General features: G+C 40.5%; 1 protein-coding gene across 1 annotated transcript in view; it reads right to left on the reverse strand.

Moving 5' to 3' along the window:
• Positions 1-4,172, reverse strand: part of LOC104393090 — a 382,843-nt gene extending 378,671 nt beyond the window's left edge. The window contains exon 1 of the mRNA XM_010002551.1: positions 4,033-4,172. Coding sequence (XP_010000853.1) covers positions 4,033-4,060 — 28 coding nt within the window. The 5' untranslated portion in view covers positions 4,061-4,172. The remainder of the gene's footprint in view (positions 1-4,032) is intronic.
• Between the last annotated feature and the right edge of the window lie 13,708 nt (positions 4,173-17,880).

The raw sequence follows: 17,880 nt of genomic DNA on the forward strand, positions 1-17,880 counted from the left end.
AGCAGGAATTGAAAGAGCTGTGTTTCCACTTGATGACAGCAAATAGGGCCCTACAACAAAAGGCATTTCAAATGAAAAAAAAATAAAATAAAATAAATAAAAAGGAAATAAAAATCTGGGTTCCCTGCCTGTGAAATTCATGCTCAAGATCAGTTAGAATTAAATTATGTTTTGTCAGAAAATTAAATATATGGTTTTCTATAAGCATAAATTGCTAATTTTCCCCAGACACTGCCAAACAGATTGGAGAAGCAGTTTTTAAGCTAATAAATAGGAAATCTTCTCAATACCAGTGACTTTAGCTTCCCTGTGCTACTGAGAATATTTAGTCAGAGAACTGCCTAATTTGTATTTTCTAAGTAGAGGTTAAAGCTAATTATTTTAAAATGGAACTATAATTGCTATCAGAAATTAATTCCAGTATTAGACAAAGTTCCAGACACTTTACAAAAGAGAGGTGTTTCAGTCTTCTATTGACTTGTGGATAATCTAGTGATTTGATCAACAATAAGGACTAACCAGCAGTTTGCTTGGTTACAAATACCTAGCAAATCTGTTGGAGATATTTTGCTCACAGAGAAAAGCCTCTAAACCCTTTAGGAAGGTTAAGTACAAAAGAAACCATGAGGAGAAAGAATAATTAATACTAGTGGAAGCAACTGATAGGGAAAATAAGAGTAAGAGTTCAGATTACACACTCAAAAATGGGCCAGTGAGAGACCAGAGTGCAGATACAGGACAAAGCACCTCCTGTTCCTCAAAGATCTCCAAGGAGCTGGTCAATGGTGCCCCATGGTGCTCTGCAAGAGCCATGAGAGGACAAGGTGAATAAGCAGACTCCATGGTCATGCAGAGTCTCCCCATTCAGCTTCTCCTGATGCCATTTGGTATCACAAACCCCTCTTAAGACTATAAAGGCTTAGAGGGTCATGCTGGAAGGAGGCCACAAACCAGCACACAATTGCTCTTTGTGCACCTCCATTGTAGACTTGGTTCTTTTTTTGTCATTCCACCATGTTTGCATACTCACCTGTGCTTAACTTAAAACAAACATCTCCTTCTCTGGAGACTTTCCAGACCCATCTGGATGCCTTTCTAAGTGATCTGCCCTAGTTTTTGGTCTTGGTCTGGCAGGGGGACTTGATGATGACCTTCGGAGGTCCCTTCCAACCCCTAATTTTCTGTGATTGATTCCTTGATTCTGTGAACATAAGCTCCATCTCCTCACTGAATGGACTGCAAGCTTGCCAATTGCCCATATGGAAAAGCTCTCAGGTCACCTTATGGCCTATGCTAAGAGGAAGAAAACCACCTTTGCGGCAACTTCTATGACAATATACTTTTCCTTGAGGCTTAATATATTTCAGGTTTCTAAATAATAGTTTCACAGTCAGCCTGAGAAATCTGCAAATTATTGAAACTGCAAGAGGCTCCAAAATTCACTGTCAAGACCAAAGCTTCCTTCTGACTGACTTGCATTGCTGGCACCTGTTGTTGATGCAGCAAAAACCCAAATGTTTTCATCACAGAATGACAGAATGGTTAAGGTTGGAAGGGACCATAAACAACATTAGCTTCCAACCTCCCTGTGTGTGCAGGGACACCTCCCACCAGACCAGGCTGCACAAGCCTCATCCAACCTGGCCTTGAACACCTCCAGGGATGGGGCTTCCACAATGTCCCTGGGCAAGCTGTTCCAGCACCTTCCTTCCCTTATGGGGAAGAATTTCTTTCTGATGTTTAACCTAAATCTCCCCTCTTTCAGTTTAAAACCATTACCCATGTCCCCTTTTAAACCTCTCCCAGTTGTTTTCTCTATTTCCAAAGGGTTTGAGGACTGTTACATTTTTTCAGTGCTTTGTTGTTCCACTCAGAGTATTTCCCCAGCTTTGTTCCTGATACAGTTTAATAATGAAAGCCTACAATTTACCTCAGCAGCACTACTCAAATAACTGCACTACACAGAAAATTATTTTTATTTTGCCCCCAGCCCAAACCCACACATTTATCAAGGGGGAGCCTAGGACCTCAATTTGTAAGGACATAAAGAAGCAATAACAAAGAAAGAAGTCACTATAGCAACATGTTGAAAAGAGGTTTTATATTTTGTGGTGAGAAAGGAAGCAGAGGGTATTATGTAAAAAATACAGGTCTCTGCCTGTAAACCTGTGTATTTTAAAAACAGGAATGGTCCCACCTGGGAATACTAACAGTGTCATTGCACACTACAGATTTCTGTTTTCTAAGCTTTTTTTTACATTGCATTCACGAGGGCAAGCATCCTATTTTTTGTTTCATGTGAAAACTTTCATTTACTATTTTGTCTCACTCCATCAGCTGGAGGAGAGTTTACACAAAAACTCCAAACACTTCAAAACATTATACTCCCTGCTCATTTTTAAGCAGACATCAGCAGGATCAGAGTCCAGTTTGTTCATGTTTTCTGCCTTGAAGCAGTATCACCACGCCGCCAATGTATCCACATGGTTTTCTTCTACATCCTATAGTTACCTAGGAGAGCATTTCTGTCACATTGTTCTTGCATTTCTCTGCCTGCTTCTGCTGGTGATTAAAGACACTTGCAGAGCTGCAGACGTGTCAGCCAGAGCTCTCCCAGTGCACACAGCTGCTTGCAGTCAGCTGCACACATTCCTGTCCAGGGAGGTATGGAACAGAGCCAGACTCCCAGCCACCTGTTACAACACATTTTAACTAAAGTTGACTCCATTTTCTATAGAAACAGAGATTCTTACTCCTGGTTTATCATCAAAACACCCAGCAGTTCAGTAGATGACACTTTGTTGTTGCTTCTCTAGAAGACAGGATAGATGGAGCTCATCCACTGTGGATGAAAGTGGTGAGCAATGGGAAAAGTATACAAAGTTGAGATCAAACTTTCAGGGAACACAAACTATACTCCCTCAACTGCAAAAAGCTTTTGTGACATTGAGTAAACCATGGAGTGTTTCTTTCCCTCTGTTTCCCAGGTGTAAACTTGTGACCTCACCAGTGGGTAGCTGCACAAATGCACTATGAGGACTCGAGCATTGAGAGCTCCATACTGCAGGGGAAAGGAAAAGCTTCTCTCTGATGGTATAGATTGAAGGTTATCTTTATTTCCAACTCTCAGATAAACATCAAGGCCAATTTCTCTGATGCCTCTGTCTCCTCTTAGAATGTAATTTAAGATGAAAACTCAGAGTAATTTAAATTCAGAGGGTAATGCTAAATTTTGAGTGTGACTCAGCCAAACTGATTTCCAGGCTGATCAACATTCATGCATAATTGAAGCTGCTTTTGTTCAAGCAGTTCATACATTTACCAATTATCAACGTTACAGGAGTAAGAATCACTTCTGCTGGAAAGCACCTCCTGAGTCATAGGAACAATTTGTCTCTGGGTGCATAAATCCTGAGAGACAGACAGGTACTTTGAGCAAGAACCTCACCCTCATGAGTCAGCTCACAGCTCCCCTCACTTTGATGCTTTAAAACAAGCATCCCTACTGGTATGGAAGTGGGAGCTTCTTCCTAGAAACTCAGGAAAAAAACATCTACTTACAATCATTTTTCTACAATATGTCTTTAAAGATGCCAGTGTAAAAGGAAAATGCAGTTTTAGTACTTTCCTTTATATGTCTTTGGACAAGTGACTATTGTGTCATATCAAAATTTAAACGTGACATTCCAGTTAAACAGGAGATATATAAGTTTTCAAGATGTAAGCACATTCCAGTCTCTCAAGCTTCATGCCTTGTAAGAAAAACAGAAAACCTCACAAATAAAGATTTCAGACCCACCACTAAACCACAGTCCTTTTCCTAACTCAGTTTGTTCATGCCACTGCAGATTCAAGAAGCAACTGCTCAAGTGAAAGCTTCACCCATAACTGCAGCCAGGAGGTATGGAAAAGCAATCACTGAATGCCAGGACTGATTAAAATCATATTATCAAAGATACATTTCAGAGTTAGTTTTGCCTCTGTTTAGTATTCTATTTTTAATACAGTTAGAAAGTAAATTAAGCCACTTACAGTGAGCCAAAACTTCCCTTGTTTCCATGGAAATTTTTAGAAGGCTGATCTGAAGTTAACCAGACTGGTAAGTACAAATGCTTGTTATCAGCCAGCTTAATCCCCACGGCTGCCTCTCGTGCACACCATCACACCCAGGAACCTTTTACACTATGAAAGGCTCCTTAATGACAGCTGATTTCTAATCCAGTGCACAGACTGAGCAAGATCGTCTCACATATGTGTCACACTGACGGAGGCAGGGGGGGCCACCAAGCCTGCATGCTCATTATCTATAAATTTCCTGTCAGCAATAGACCCTTTTAATATTCCACAATTCGAAGGATGACCTGGTATCTTTTTATTATACAATCATTCCCCGCTATTTCCAGTTTTCATCTAACTCCAGGAATTTTACACTGGTGTAATTCTTGCATCCAGTGAAATTACTTCTGCTTTATCCCAGGGTAAGTGAGAGGGGAATGAGATCGTTCATGCTTTATTTGCTGGAGATGATGGATCACTATTCAAATATTAATGCTGATGTGTGCTACAGAAAGACCATATGTAATAAATCAGTAACACACAGCAGGAGTCTTGCCTGTAGGTCTGGTTGCAGGGGAAGGGTGAAGGTGTCTTCAGAGACTTCGTAGTGAAAGAAAGTTATAGAAATAGAGCTAAAAAACACTAATAAAACTCAGTCATTTGTGCCTACATGAAACGGCAAATTTCATGCACATAGCAGTTTTTTGGCCCATTCAAGGCAGAAACCTGGAAAAACAGAAAGTGAGAGGCAAGTCCTGCTTGGACAAAGTTTGAGTGCAAGCCAACCTAACAGCTTGGTGCAGCTTGGTGGACTTGCTCCTCCATCCCACCTTTCCATATGCTTCCTTGAACCCACACCAGATACCTCGTCCAGCTTCATTCCTTGCACTAGCTTTCATGCTTGACAGGCATTTTTCTGAGGTAATTCACCTCATTAATTTGGCAGAATATTGCACACTTTGGGCAGGAGGAGTTACTTTTGTTGTAGCTCAGCAAGTCAAATCACCCCAGCAAGGGACCAGGGGATGCCAAAGCCAACTATGCAAGGCCAGAAATGAGTGAGCGCCTCAACAGCAGGGAGCCTCAGCTCTATCTGAAATGTACCTTAACCCATCAGAGCCCTCTGTCACACAAGTCCACATTTAGCCTCAGTTTCTGCCTATGAATACCTGTAAAACAAACTTCTGCAGCAAGCAAAGAGACTGGAAAAACAAAAGTTGCAGCCCTACCCAGCACTGGAGACACTCCAATTTTTTTTCAGGTACTTTTAACACATGGGGAACTTCTCTCCATTGCAACTGCCTTTAGTCATTGAGTTAGGTCTGGAATTAACTTGATTAAATGGACTGTGAGATGTTCAGTGTGCATTGTGCTGCAAGTCCCTTGGGTGCTGTGGGAAATATGTTTCAGGTTAGGAAAAGACAAAATTGATAGGGGTTATTTCTACCATTGCATGGCTCAGCACTATCATTTTTTATTCAGTATGGAAGTTCCATTGTGAGTGCATAGTACAATACATGATTATTCATTTATTTAAGTGCTACCTTTGCTGTACATAAATAGAACTTTCCATATCAAAGGCTGAAAAATCTAAATTATCACAGACAGTAGCTGACTTTGCAGTTACCTTGTATCCAGATTAAAAAAAAAAAAAAACTAGAATCCACAACATTTATTTCACTGAACAATAGGGAGAAGTAGTAGCAAAATTCTGAGTTAAACTGTGGATGAGGTGTCAATCCATGCTGCAGCAGCATGTATGGCTCTGAAGAAAAACAAGATCCAGTAAACAATGGAAATGTGGGTGAAAAAAAACAGAATGAAGTGAATAAATGTTTGTGTGTACAAGTCCTGGGAGCAGGTAAAAATCTTAAGCTCTTAGCCAGAGGGATTCAAGCCAATGTGAACATATCTGGAGAGACTGGCTTATCAAATGTTTTCAGGAGGAAAAAAATGCATTATCTGAAAGTGAATCATAGTAGCAATTCAGATTTGTCTGCTATGTCACATGAGGTCAAGCCTCTTAACATTTGTCAAGCTAGAAAACAGCAGCAAAATTTGAACTATCCTTTCTGGTGACTTGAGTCAGAGCAGAGGCCAGCCCTGACAGCAGCTGCACAAGAAACAGCTGGCAGAGAACTAGCGTGCCTGAGCAGTCTCAGAGCTTCAGATTATCAGTGTCTCAGTGTCTTCTGTTGGAAATAAATAATTTAAAAAACCAACAGAAACCAAATGTAATTTCTTTCCTAATCAAAGCGTTCTGAACAACATAAATGGGAGAAATGCTCATCTTCCTAGCATGCTGTGTCTGCTACTCTATGCAGAATAAAACAATGTTCATTTTAAAACACCTGTTTGAAAATAAACAAACAAACCCTAAAAGATAGGGAAAAGCATCTGATATAAAAATTTAAATTATAAAATTTAATACATTTAAATATATATATATATATACATAAAAATCAGTGTTGCTGAAGTTAATTCCAGAAAAAAATAGAAGTATTGAGTGAATCAGAAAACTTCAATAAAACTTAAAGTTTTCCTTGAAGTAGCCTGGAGCATCTCAACTCAATAGTAAGTCTGGCTTACTATTTGCTGAAGATCTCTAAATCAAAAAAAAATACAAGGACAGACTGAAAGAATCATAGAATCATAGAATGCTGGGTTGGAAGGGACCTCAAGGGCCTTCTGGTCCAATCTTTTTAGGTAATAATCCAACCTTGTTAGGTAATAAAAGAATCAGGTTTGCTCAGCCTTAAAAAGAAAGGCTAAATGAGGGTCTCATTGCTGCCTTTAAGAATTCAGTTGGAGGGTATAAAGAAGATGGATATATCTCCTTCTTAGAGGTGCATAATGAAAGAACAACAAGCAGCCAGGGAAAAGCCTACTCAGTGTAAGAGGGGAAAAAAATCACCATGATGGTGGTCAAATATGCAAAAAGGGGACCAGAGAGGCTACAAAATCATCTGCAAATAAGGTCCTGAGCAACCTGAACAGCTCTCTATCTTGTCTTACTTGCTTGGGAGAAGAATAACAAGCAACAGGCAAGATGAAATGGCCTCAAATTGTGCCAGGGAAAGTTTAGATTGGATATTAGGAAAAATTTATTCACTGAAAGTATTGTCCAGCACTGGAACAGGCTGCTCAGGGAATAGTTGAGTCACCATTGGATCACCTGGAGGCAAAGACATGTAGACGTGGTGTTTAGGGACATGGTTTAGGGAAGGACTTGGTAGTGTCAGGTTTATGGTTGGACTGAATAATCTTAAAGATCTTTTCCAACCAAAACGATTCTATCATCGAGACAACCATACTTCCAGGGATGCAGGGGTCAGCTGAGTTACAATTTGAAGCTACAGCTTGTCACACAAATGCTATTCAGTGTGAAACAGCAATATCAGGAGAGGTTCCTCTAAGCAGAGCAGAAGGGCTCTGCTCTGAGTACAGGTCAGACCTGACAGTGCCAGGCCAGAGAGCAGCCAGGAATTGCCAGTTGAGAAGTAAAGACCAAAGGCAATGATCCCATGGAGCCCAAGTCCTTTGGAGTGAACTTTCTAGTTTAGCAGGGTGTGGGACCTGTTTAGCCTCAGCTGTGTCTCCGTTATCCAGCATTTCAGAGATTCCCAACAAAGTTTGTTGTACTTTTGATTTTAGCATTAACTACCCACATCAATATCCTGCTCTAAATGATGCAAGTGGGAGTTTCACCACAGAGTTCAGGAGGGCAGGGATAGATGAATATAGTGTCTTGTGGGAATGCCAGGAGTCTGTCTGGCTTCTGGCACACAGCCCAGCAATTCATGTATTCAGAAGAGACCATTAGATCATTTAGCCTGACCTGCTGTATATCACAGTCCATTATATTTCACCGTCTCATCCTTGCACTCAGTTCAACAAATATGTATCAGGTACAATAAACTGTTATTCCCTGGGTATTTGCCAGCCTGAATGAGATATTTTCTTTCTGAAAAGGTACCAAGTCATTTCCAGTAACCTCCTGCCTGCAGTGGAAGACTGCTTTGAATAGCCTCTGAAAGGGAGGGGAAATCTCCTGACCAGTGAGGGCTGGTAAAAGCTGCTGTTTACAGGACCAATATATTTGATTAAATCAACATCTTATTGCAAGGAAATATTCAGTTGCCAGTACAAATGCTGAGATAAGTATATTCAAGAATCCAAGGTATGGCTCATGATTCAGTGCATGCTGCCTGCTTAGATTAATTACTATTAAATTCCAAATGCTTGATTAGTATTGCAGTTTTATGCAACCAGTAGTGATGTGTGGTGCTGTATGTTGGACTTCAAGATGCCTTATAGCTGAGATGGCAGGATCATGGTGCTCCTTCTCTATCCCCCTCCCAGCTCACCTACATGTCCCATCTTCAGCCAAGATCCAACTACCTGTTCTCTGCCATCCCATAGCTTAGCTGTCTGTCAGTGACATGAAGGACAGTGCCTGAGTGTTCAAAACAAAGCTAATATGAAATTTGCAGAATTCCTGACTAAATGGAAGTGTCTTCATTTAAACAAAAGACATGAACCTTTTTGGATATGAACTTTTCCACTGTTCACTGAAAGCCCATCTTAATCCTTCATTATTTATCTCACTGTGTCTGCAAAGTGATAGAAATCGGTAAACCCCAAAGACATTTGTGCAGTCAAGAATGACTTACTGTTCAAGCATTTTGCTCAGGTACAAGATTGTGATCAGTAGTTTAAAAAGAATAAATAGACCCTGTTTACTCACCTGCTTAGGATGATTACTACAACTCATTGTTTCAATCATTTCCCCACTGATGAGGGAGATTTTTTTGGTTTTAACCAAAAACTGAAACACCCTTGGAGTCCCACAGCACTGGGATTTAGCCCTTAAGAATTCAAAACATACTCCACAAATATGGTTTAAATAGTTTGTAACATTGAGTATTGCAGTTTCCACTTGGAATTGCAGTTTATGCAGTGCAGTAACAGTGCTGACTTTCCTTAGAGAGATGCCAGCCAGAGGGACCTGGACAAGCCAGAGAAGTGGGCCCAGGTGAACCTCGTGAGCTTCAACAAGGCCAGGTGCAGGGTCCTGCACCTGGGACGAGATAACCCAAGATATGAATACAGGCTGGGGGAGATCATGCTTGAGAGCAGCCCTGTGGAAAAGGATCTGGGGGTGCTAGTGGATCAAAAGCTGGACATGAGCCACTAATGTGCAGTTGCAGTCCAGAAGGCCAAGCACATCCTGGGCTGTATCAAAAGAAGTGTGGCTACCAGATCAAGAGAGGTGATTCTGCCCCTCTGCTCTGCCCTGGTGAGACCTCACCTGGAACACTGTGTCCAGCTCTGGTGCCCCCAGCACAAGAAAGACAGGGACCTGTTGGAACGTGTCCAGAGAAGGGCCACGAAAATGATCTCAGGGCTGCAGCACCTTTCTTGTGAGGACAGGCTGAGGGAGTTGGGGCTGTTCAGTCTGAAAAAGACAAGGCTCTGGGGACCCTCATAGTGGCCTTCCAGTGCCTGAAGGGGGCCTAGAGGAAAACTGGGGAGGGTCTTTTTACAGGAGCTTGTAGTGAGAAGACAAGGGGTAATGGTTTTAAGCTGAAAGAAGAGAGATTTAGGTTAGAGATCAGGTGGAAAATCTTCAGTGTAAGGGTGGTGAGACACCGGAACAGGCTGCCTAGAAATGTTGTGGGGGCTCCATCCCTAGAGGTGTTCAAGGACAGGTTGGATGGGGCTCTGAGCAGCCTGTTCTAGTGGAAGGTGTCCATGATCACTCCATGATCTTTAAGGTCCCTTCCAACTCCAAAAATTCTGTAATTCTGTAATGTCACTCTGACTGTATTTTAGCTCTTTTTGACAGAGGGAGTTAGTAAATGACAGGCACATGACAGTAAATGACACACCTAAGCAATGTGTATCCATTCTAATTTGCAAGCCACAGCACAGATAAAGCCACTACATGTTTGTTTGGTTTTTTTCCCATGGATAAGGTATAAAGTGCATTAACTTCATGGGTTCCTTCCATGATGTCCATTAACTGCCTCCCACTCCAAACAGAACTGTGCTCTCTCACTGTCAGTTGTTTGACAGCTCACTTATGGTACACTGGAAAAGTGCCTAAAAAATCCAGTTTATTTAAAATATAACCCCCTTTTTTGGGGGGACATGGAGGCTCTGCTAATAGAGAAGCTCAACACTTACAACGCTGAGGTGCAAAGTGCAGTCAGCAGATCTTAGAAGAGGCCGATTTGAGAGCACGAAGACCTTTATAGGTGTTGTGCATTAATTTTTCACAGCAAGGCAGAATGAGAATGGGAATATCCATTACAAAGGAAAAAAAAAAGAATAAGAAACAATTTATAGGCATCACATTTTGTTGAGTGTTCAGTATTCCCACTCACATAAGACTATATTGTACGTTCATAATAACTTGAAGCTAATGAAGCACAGCTGCTTTATCTGCTTCAGAAGTAGATTAAGACACAAAAGGTTGTTCACATTAAAAAGTAAATTCCTGAATGTAACAATATCAGTTAGTCTACAGAAAAAAAGTCCTGTGTGCTGAAACTGGCTCTATAGTCTCACTGCCCTTGTAATTCCATTGTATTAACACATCTTGGATTCAATATCTCAAAAGCAAAGATGATGGCAATTAAATATTGATCCAAACCCTGTTCTGAGCTGTCAGAATTTGCACCCACATTAAAAAAGTGGTGAGAAACTTTATTCCAACAGCTCCACAGTTATGTAAAGTGCTGATAACTACTTAGAGTATAATTGTGTTTGAGTCAATGTTGAAAATTGATGCTTTATTTGTTAAAAATAAAGGACAAAATATAAGCATTTTGCCAAAGTTTTCCGAACATCTTTAATTCATAGTATGGTGTACAATATTTCCCAAAACTAATACATTTGTAAGTTAAAGTGGAAGAAAGTATTAGAAAGTTACACAGCTTTTGTAAATATTAAAAGGAAGTATCTGTAGTATCATGTTATCTTACAAAACAGTCCTGCGTCGCAGACATAATATTTCTGACATTTGTGCTTTTCTTTGACCTTTGCAGCTCAGAATCTGTTTTTTAAAATACTTCATGCCATTTTCCAATCACTATTAAAATTACCTTCATGCCAATACCTTTGGTGCACATCACCCCTCACTCAGATTAGGTCAGACTCTAGCTCTGAGAGTGTAAATCTGGTACAAGTGACCCCATTTAAAGTTACTACAGATTTGTATGGCTGTCATTTAACACAGAGCTTGGATCCCTTGCTACATTCAGTACCCCTTTAAAACCCTACTTCTTTAATGTCTTCACAACTTGGAGATCTAATTATGTGTTGCACTTTACTGAAATGCTGGGAAATATCTCCCAGTCCAACATAAATAGAGCTTTATTTTAGTTCTTAACTGGTTTTCCAATAATAACCCATACATTTTGCAATGGTAATGATGTGAGGAGAGAGAAGCTCCAGTGAAGTCACTGAAAAATGTGTATGTAAAAAGGACAAGACAGAGCAAAAAGACTCCCAGTGTAGAACACCTACCATACTCATACATACACAGCCCCACCTGTTACTGTCATTTATGCATATTTAATGCCAGAATGAGCTGTTTACTTTACAAGACATTATTAGGGATAATGAATCAGGAGCCTTAATTCCTAAGGAGAGGAAAAGGCAGAAAGTATTTGGTATGCAGAAACACTAACTAGAGCACTGTGGTGATTAAAAATAAGCTCAAGATTAAAACCATAAGGGCCCTTGCTCATGATCACAGGTAGATAGAGATGGGTTAGCAGAAGGGACAATAGGTCCCATCCTATTCCCATGGGTTAGAATCATAGAACCACAGAATAATTTTGGTTGAAAAAGACCCCTAATATCATCAAGTCCAACCTTAAACCTAACACTGCTAAGTCCACCACTAAACCACCTTTCTCAGCATCACATCTACATATCTTTGAAATACCTCCAGGGATGGTGACACAACCACCTGGACAGCCTTTTCCAGTACCTGAAAACCCTTTTGGTGAAGAATTTTTTTCCCAATATCCAACCTAAATCACCCTTGGCATGACTTGAGGCTCTTTCCTCTTGTCCTATCACTTGCAACTTGGGAGAAGAGAGCAACACCCACCTTGCTGCAACCTCCTTTCAGGTAGCTGTAGAGAGTTACAGTCCCTTTAGCACAGACAGCCAAAAACAGTATTAGTATCTTCTGCTCAGGCCCCTCACTTCACAGCTGAGCATTAATACAAACTCTCTGTGGGGTCAGGGTCTGCACTTGGTGTACTCCATTCATACGGTTGTTCCATTCAGCCATTCCTCCAGCAGCTGCAACCTGGAGGTAGGAATTACGTCAGCATCTTAACTGCACCTGGGGGGATCATGAATCAGAGCCCTGGGACTGCTTTGATCCAGCAGGGAACTCAATGCAATCCTACAATCACATTCTTGTTGTGACAGTTTAATGGTTCATGGAAATAAGTGTTCACTTCACCACACTCTTAAAGCAGCGTGGGTGCTCACAGCAGACAGAAACAAATCTATTTCTGAGATAGAAAAAATGAAATATTAAAGGGAAAAAATATTGCAAGAACAAATAGGCAATTAAAAATTATTTCTTAAATCTGACAAGCCATAATAAAACCATAAAAGACTCACAGAACAGCTATGGGAAGTTCTAACAGATAGATGTGAGATTTCATTGACAAGAGAACAAGAGCCAACAGATGAATGAAGCTTAGTTCCATAACATTTAGAAAGTCTTTGAAAGTTTAATGTAGTTTATAAAAAGCTAAATATTATTAGCAAAGCCAAGGGAGATGAATCTCACATGTATCTCCATTTATGGGAATGGTCAGAGGGGTAACCAGGAAATTAATTCCTCAGATGCTACTAATGGAGAAGTGGAAAATTTTCATGAGGAACAAAATAATGTTTGCAAATGCTCTGATTTAATCTCAGTAGCCATCCCAATATCTCCTGCATCCCTTTCCATTGCTTTCTGTCCTTTCTTTTCTCAAGCAGAATGACAGGCCTGGAAGTTCAATGGCTTGGAAGGACAAATACGTCAAAAATCCATCAGCATAGGTTTCCTGGAAGCACTAACATGAGCTCACTGATCCTTCTTCTCTAGCCCTCTGCATAGAGCTATCCATGATTGCCCTGGCACTCTCAGATACTCCCTGCATAGCAGATTTGACACTAAAGTTACAGCTCCAGAACTGATACTAATTGATTAATTCATTGACTGATTGATTCAGCATGGTGGTATTGGGTTCATGGATGGATTTGATTATCTTAGAGGTCTTTTCCAACCTTGATGATTCTGTGATTTATATAAGGTTTATACGTACTAGTGAATTATTACAGGAAATATTCAAAATAAGTAGACTTTATAATCTAGCTTATATATCTAATCTAATACATACCCAGTATCCATATATATGTGCAAGGTATCTAAAGTAGATTAGGAAATGGCACAGAAATTCCTTCAACAGGAAAACAAAAAACACTTGCCATTGTTTCAAAGAGATAAAAAGGACTAATTTGCTCCTCAACCAGGGGAAGCAGCAACAGAAAATAGTTGAAATGGGAAGTTAGTCAGAAGAATATGGAAAACTATCTGCTAAAACAAATGTGTTTCTTCTGCTCAAAATCCATTTGTGAAGTGTTGTTTTTTTTAATACAAAAAGTAACATTACATTTTTTCACTGCCCCAGATGTTGCATATTTCTCTGATTTTTCTACTATGTCTCACCAGATACCATGATGAAGGGCTATTAATTCATGAGTTGCTCCTCACTCAAAAAGAACACCATTTCTCTAACATATCAACAACTAAAGACAGAAAGGGAGCTGCCATTCTCTACAGCCCACCGGGAAGGTGTAGGGAGGGTAACCACTGCTTCTCACATGGAATCAGGGCCAGAGGCAGAAGAGATGCACACAGGAAATTAAGTAAGTCATGGTTAGGACATGAGCAGAAAAGACTTAAAAAGATGAGAAAGTGGTGAAAAGGCAGCAGGCAGTAGTAATGAGGCTGATACACAGAGTGCAGAGAAAAAAGCTCATAACTCTGGAATTTTTCTGTAAATTGAGTCCTCACGGGTGTCCAAGAGGAAGGAGGAGTGTGCTTGTGCCACTCATCCAGGCTGGATATTACCCTTAAAATTTCCCACTCTATTGGAATGGCAGTTTCCCCTCTAAAGGCTTGGAAACCACAACTGAAAGTAAAACATTACACACAGTTACGGCATCAGAACATCGAGGAGAGCTGGGGATCTGACTCATTTTTTGAACATGTAACGATGGCAATATTGTGACACTAACAGCTCCAATTTTCTATAATGGAAACCTCGTGGTACGTGTGGTGGAAGAACACAGCTGCAAATACTTTCATGGGGAGTGTTATATGTTGGTTTTCTTTATTACTTAGGTTGGTTTAATGGCTCAGTCCTCTTCAGATGAAGATAATGGAAGAAAAATTCCATTTACTTGATGATTACGTACCCAGGCATTATTGGAATCCACAATAAAAGGTATTATTAGTCACTTTTATTACATTTTCAAATCAGAGCCTGGACTAAGATCCAAATCCATATTAGGGGTTTTTAAGCACTTTTGGCCCAATTTTATACAGTTGCCATTGATTGTAATATAAGCAGCCATTAGACATTTAAATGACTTCTCCAAAATCAGAATCACAAAATAGATTCAGTCCTGGCTGTAGACCTATTTGTGCCATCAGATATTAGAAATTATGCAGAATGATCTCCAGCTGCAAAACTTGATTCCAATACAGTTCCCAGCTTTCCCTTAAGCTCCAGGGCTTAGGATCATTTGGAGGTTCAAGTCATTCAAGTCATGCTTCATTTGGCATGAAGCTATGGATAGAACTGAAATTTAAAAAATTTTAAAAAGAAAAAAATGTATATTCTTTATTTATGCCAACCTTTAGCATGACTTCATAAAGTCAACCCTAACACAGATGCAAATGTGCCCATGATTGCACAAGCAGTGTCACTACATTGGTCCTTACACAGATGCAGTTGCTGAAGGAACCCTACCAATGTCACTCTTCCTATGCTAATCTATGTACCTTGGACCAAACAGATTCTGCTGTTTGTATCCAGAACTTCTCTACCAGCAATAGACAAAACCAAAAATAAATCTCTAAAATAATGTGCAGACATAGAGACCAAAAGATGGTGAAGAGAAGGTAAAAAACAGCTAAGAACTAATAGACACTGAAGATAAAGGCTGTAGGAAGTCAAGTCCATTCTGCTCATTGCTTTGACAGATTTAATCCTTACTGAACCTTTTTGCCACTTTGGACACAAGGATGCCACTAATAACACCTTTTAAGTAATTCTTTCTGCTAGCTTTGCCTTACAGTTCCTATTTATTAAATTACTGCCTATCCTTTTTTATATCTGTTTTCAAAACAGAGGAACACACAGATAGGATTTATCAAAGCAAAAACTGGGTCATGGCTCAGCTGCCCTGGTCTATACTGCAAACCCAACAAAAAGACTGCTAAGTTGTCTGTCCCCAGAATCATCCTTATCTAGCAGCACCACAAGTACACTTCATGTTACAAAATTCATCTTACTAAAAAAATATGTATTTGCTGTTCCAATGCAAAGCTCACTATTGCCAGAACCAGCTCTTATGTTCAGTCATTACAGATCCAAGCTCTTAAACCCTTTTTTCTTTCAACATCGTTCTTTTGAAGATCAAGAAGTCTTGTTAGTGTTACCCAACCCCAACTCTTCCTTACTCTCCTCTTTATTAATAACTTCATTAATCATGCAGGCTGCATGCATTTTCCCTGGAGGATGGTTGCTGTTGACAGCCTGCACACAGGGAACCCATATCAGCACCTCCTTGGCCTCCAGACTGCTGCTGAGGGTCTCTGCTTTTACTCAGGGTAGTCTACAGAAGGTCCTCCTCTTCCACTACTTCCCAAGCCCTCTGCTCTCCCTTCACAGTACTGATAGTGATACTGTGGATTTGCATATTCTGATACCACAAACTCAAACAACATTTAGTGCAACTATTTAGATGAAAAATGTTTTCCCATCTTGATGAAATGTTATACAAGCTGATATTTACTGACCACTGGCCTTTCAATTTTTTTGAAAAGTAATGGCTAGAATTGCAAGTATGGAATTTTAATTGTCTTAAAGAATTACTTCTTATTTCTAGTTTTATTCTTTTCTGTCTCTGTATAACACACACCTCACTAATGTGTACTAATATTATTTAAAAAACGAATGAACAGACAAAAAATACCCCCAAAACAAACAAAAAAAACCCCACAACAAGCAAAAACCACAAAAAACACCATGAAGAACAAAATAGAACACCAAGCAAACAAACCAAATCATAACCAAAGCCAAAACAATCTTCAATTAAGACTACAACATTGACTGAAGAAGGTGCACCATCTCATCACATGATTTAGGACCTGTCATGCTGCTGGCTTACAAGAACAGCCAAGGTTATACCTCCCAAAACACATCTCCTCTTCACAGCCTGTTCCCCATTCACAGCAGAAAAATTGTGCTTTTCTTGTAAAGCCCTGAACTGCAAATTATAGACTGCAGCAGCAACACATATGACCTACTCAAGGCTCCACGAATCCAGTGGTTATCACTGCTTCTGGCAGCTGAGGAGCTGCTGGAGATGCTGCAGCACAGAGTGGGCCATGCAGAGACAAGCCAGGAGCTGTCTCAGAGGGCTGGTGGAAACTGCTGCCAGCAGCAGTGCTCTGACCCCATCTGATTCTGAGAAATCAGACATATTGCCATGAACAGCTTTAACTCAGAGGCCCCCACAAGTTCATAGCCAAAGTCAGATCATTGTTCAAGTGGGGTGTTGGCGTTTTTTTGTTTATAAAATAAAACTGAAAGGAGTGGAGGTGGAACAGAGCCAAATAATTGTGTCCTTGTAAACATGAATGAATTGCCATCCATTGATAAACTATACACTAAAGTGTCTGTGACATTAATTTGCTCATACCCCTAGTGATACTCTCCTGATCTTTGTGTTTTGATATAAGTGAAGAATACTAATTGCTGAATAATACAAAGGTCCCTACACAGCTATCAGATGTTAATGACCTCCACTTACAACACTGTGCTGGAGCTGAACCACCATTAATCCCCCTATAAAAGTAGCAACCAAAGAAGGCATCATGGTCTCCATAGAAACAACAGTAAAATCTCCACAGATATCACAAAGAACAGAAAGGTTGGGAATCTTGAATGGTGGGTGCAGCCCAAGGCCTTCCCCCACCCTCCCCATGGCCCAGAACCCCCTTTCAGCCCAGCTTGGGTCCACCAGTCCCTGTCCCAGTGATGCCATAGGTCTCCAGCTCCAGCCCAGCAGTAAACCTGATGCCAAGGAGATGTGAATTTGTGCAGTGGTGCTAAACACACACTGAGCCCTGCAGAGCTTCTGAGGAAAACAAAAATATCACAGATGAAAAGCATTAGCGCAAGGAAAAGAGAGCCCTGAATGGCATAATCAGGTCCTCCCTCTCACAGTTGGCTTTGAGGAGATGGGAGGGGAAGAGGCAGAGCTCTCATCAGGGCAACGACTGCAGCAGCACCCAGGTCTGCTATTCTGCTTGTTTACTCTGGAAAGAGATAACCAGACATGTGGTATGAAAACCTGGGGACCTCCGTGAGCTTCAGCATGACCAGGAGAGGGAGCACAAGTGAAATTGCACCCTGTAGCAGCAGAAGATGGGTCATGTCAGCCCCAGTTTAGAAGGAGATCTGAATCTGACCCAGGAGCAAAGAGATAATAGCTGATAGGTAGCTT

Source organism: Chaetura pelagica, unplaced genomic scaffold (assembly GCF_000747805.2).
Source record: "Chaetura pelagica isolate M959 unplaced genomic scaffold, ChaPel_1.0 scaffold388, whole genome shotgun sequence".
NCBI classification, from domain to species: Eukaryota; Metazoa; Chordata; class Aves; order Apodiformes; family Apodidae; genus Chaetura; species Chaetura pelagica.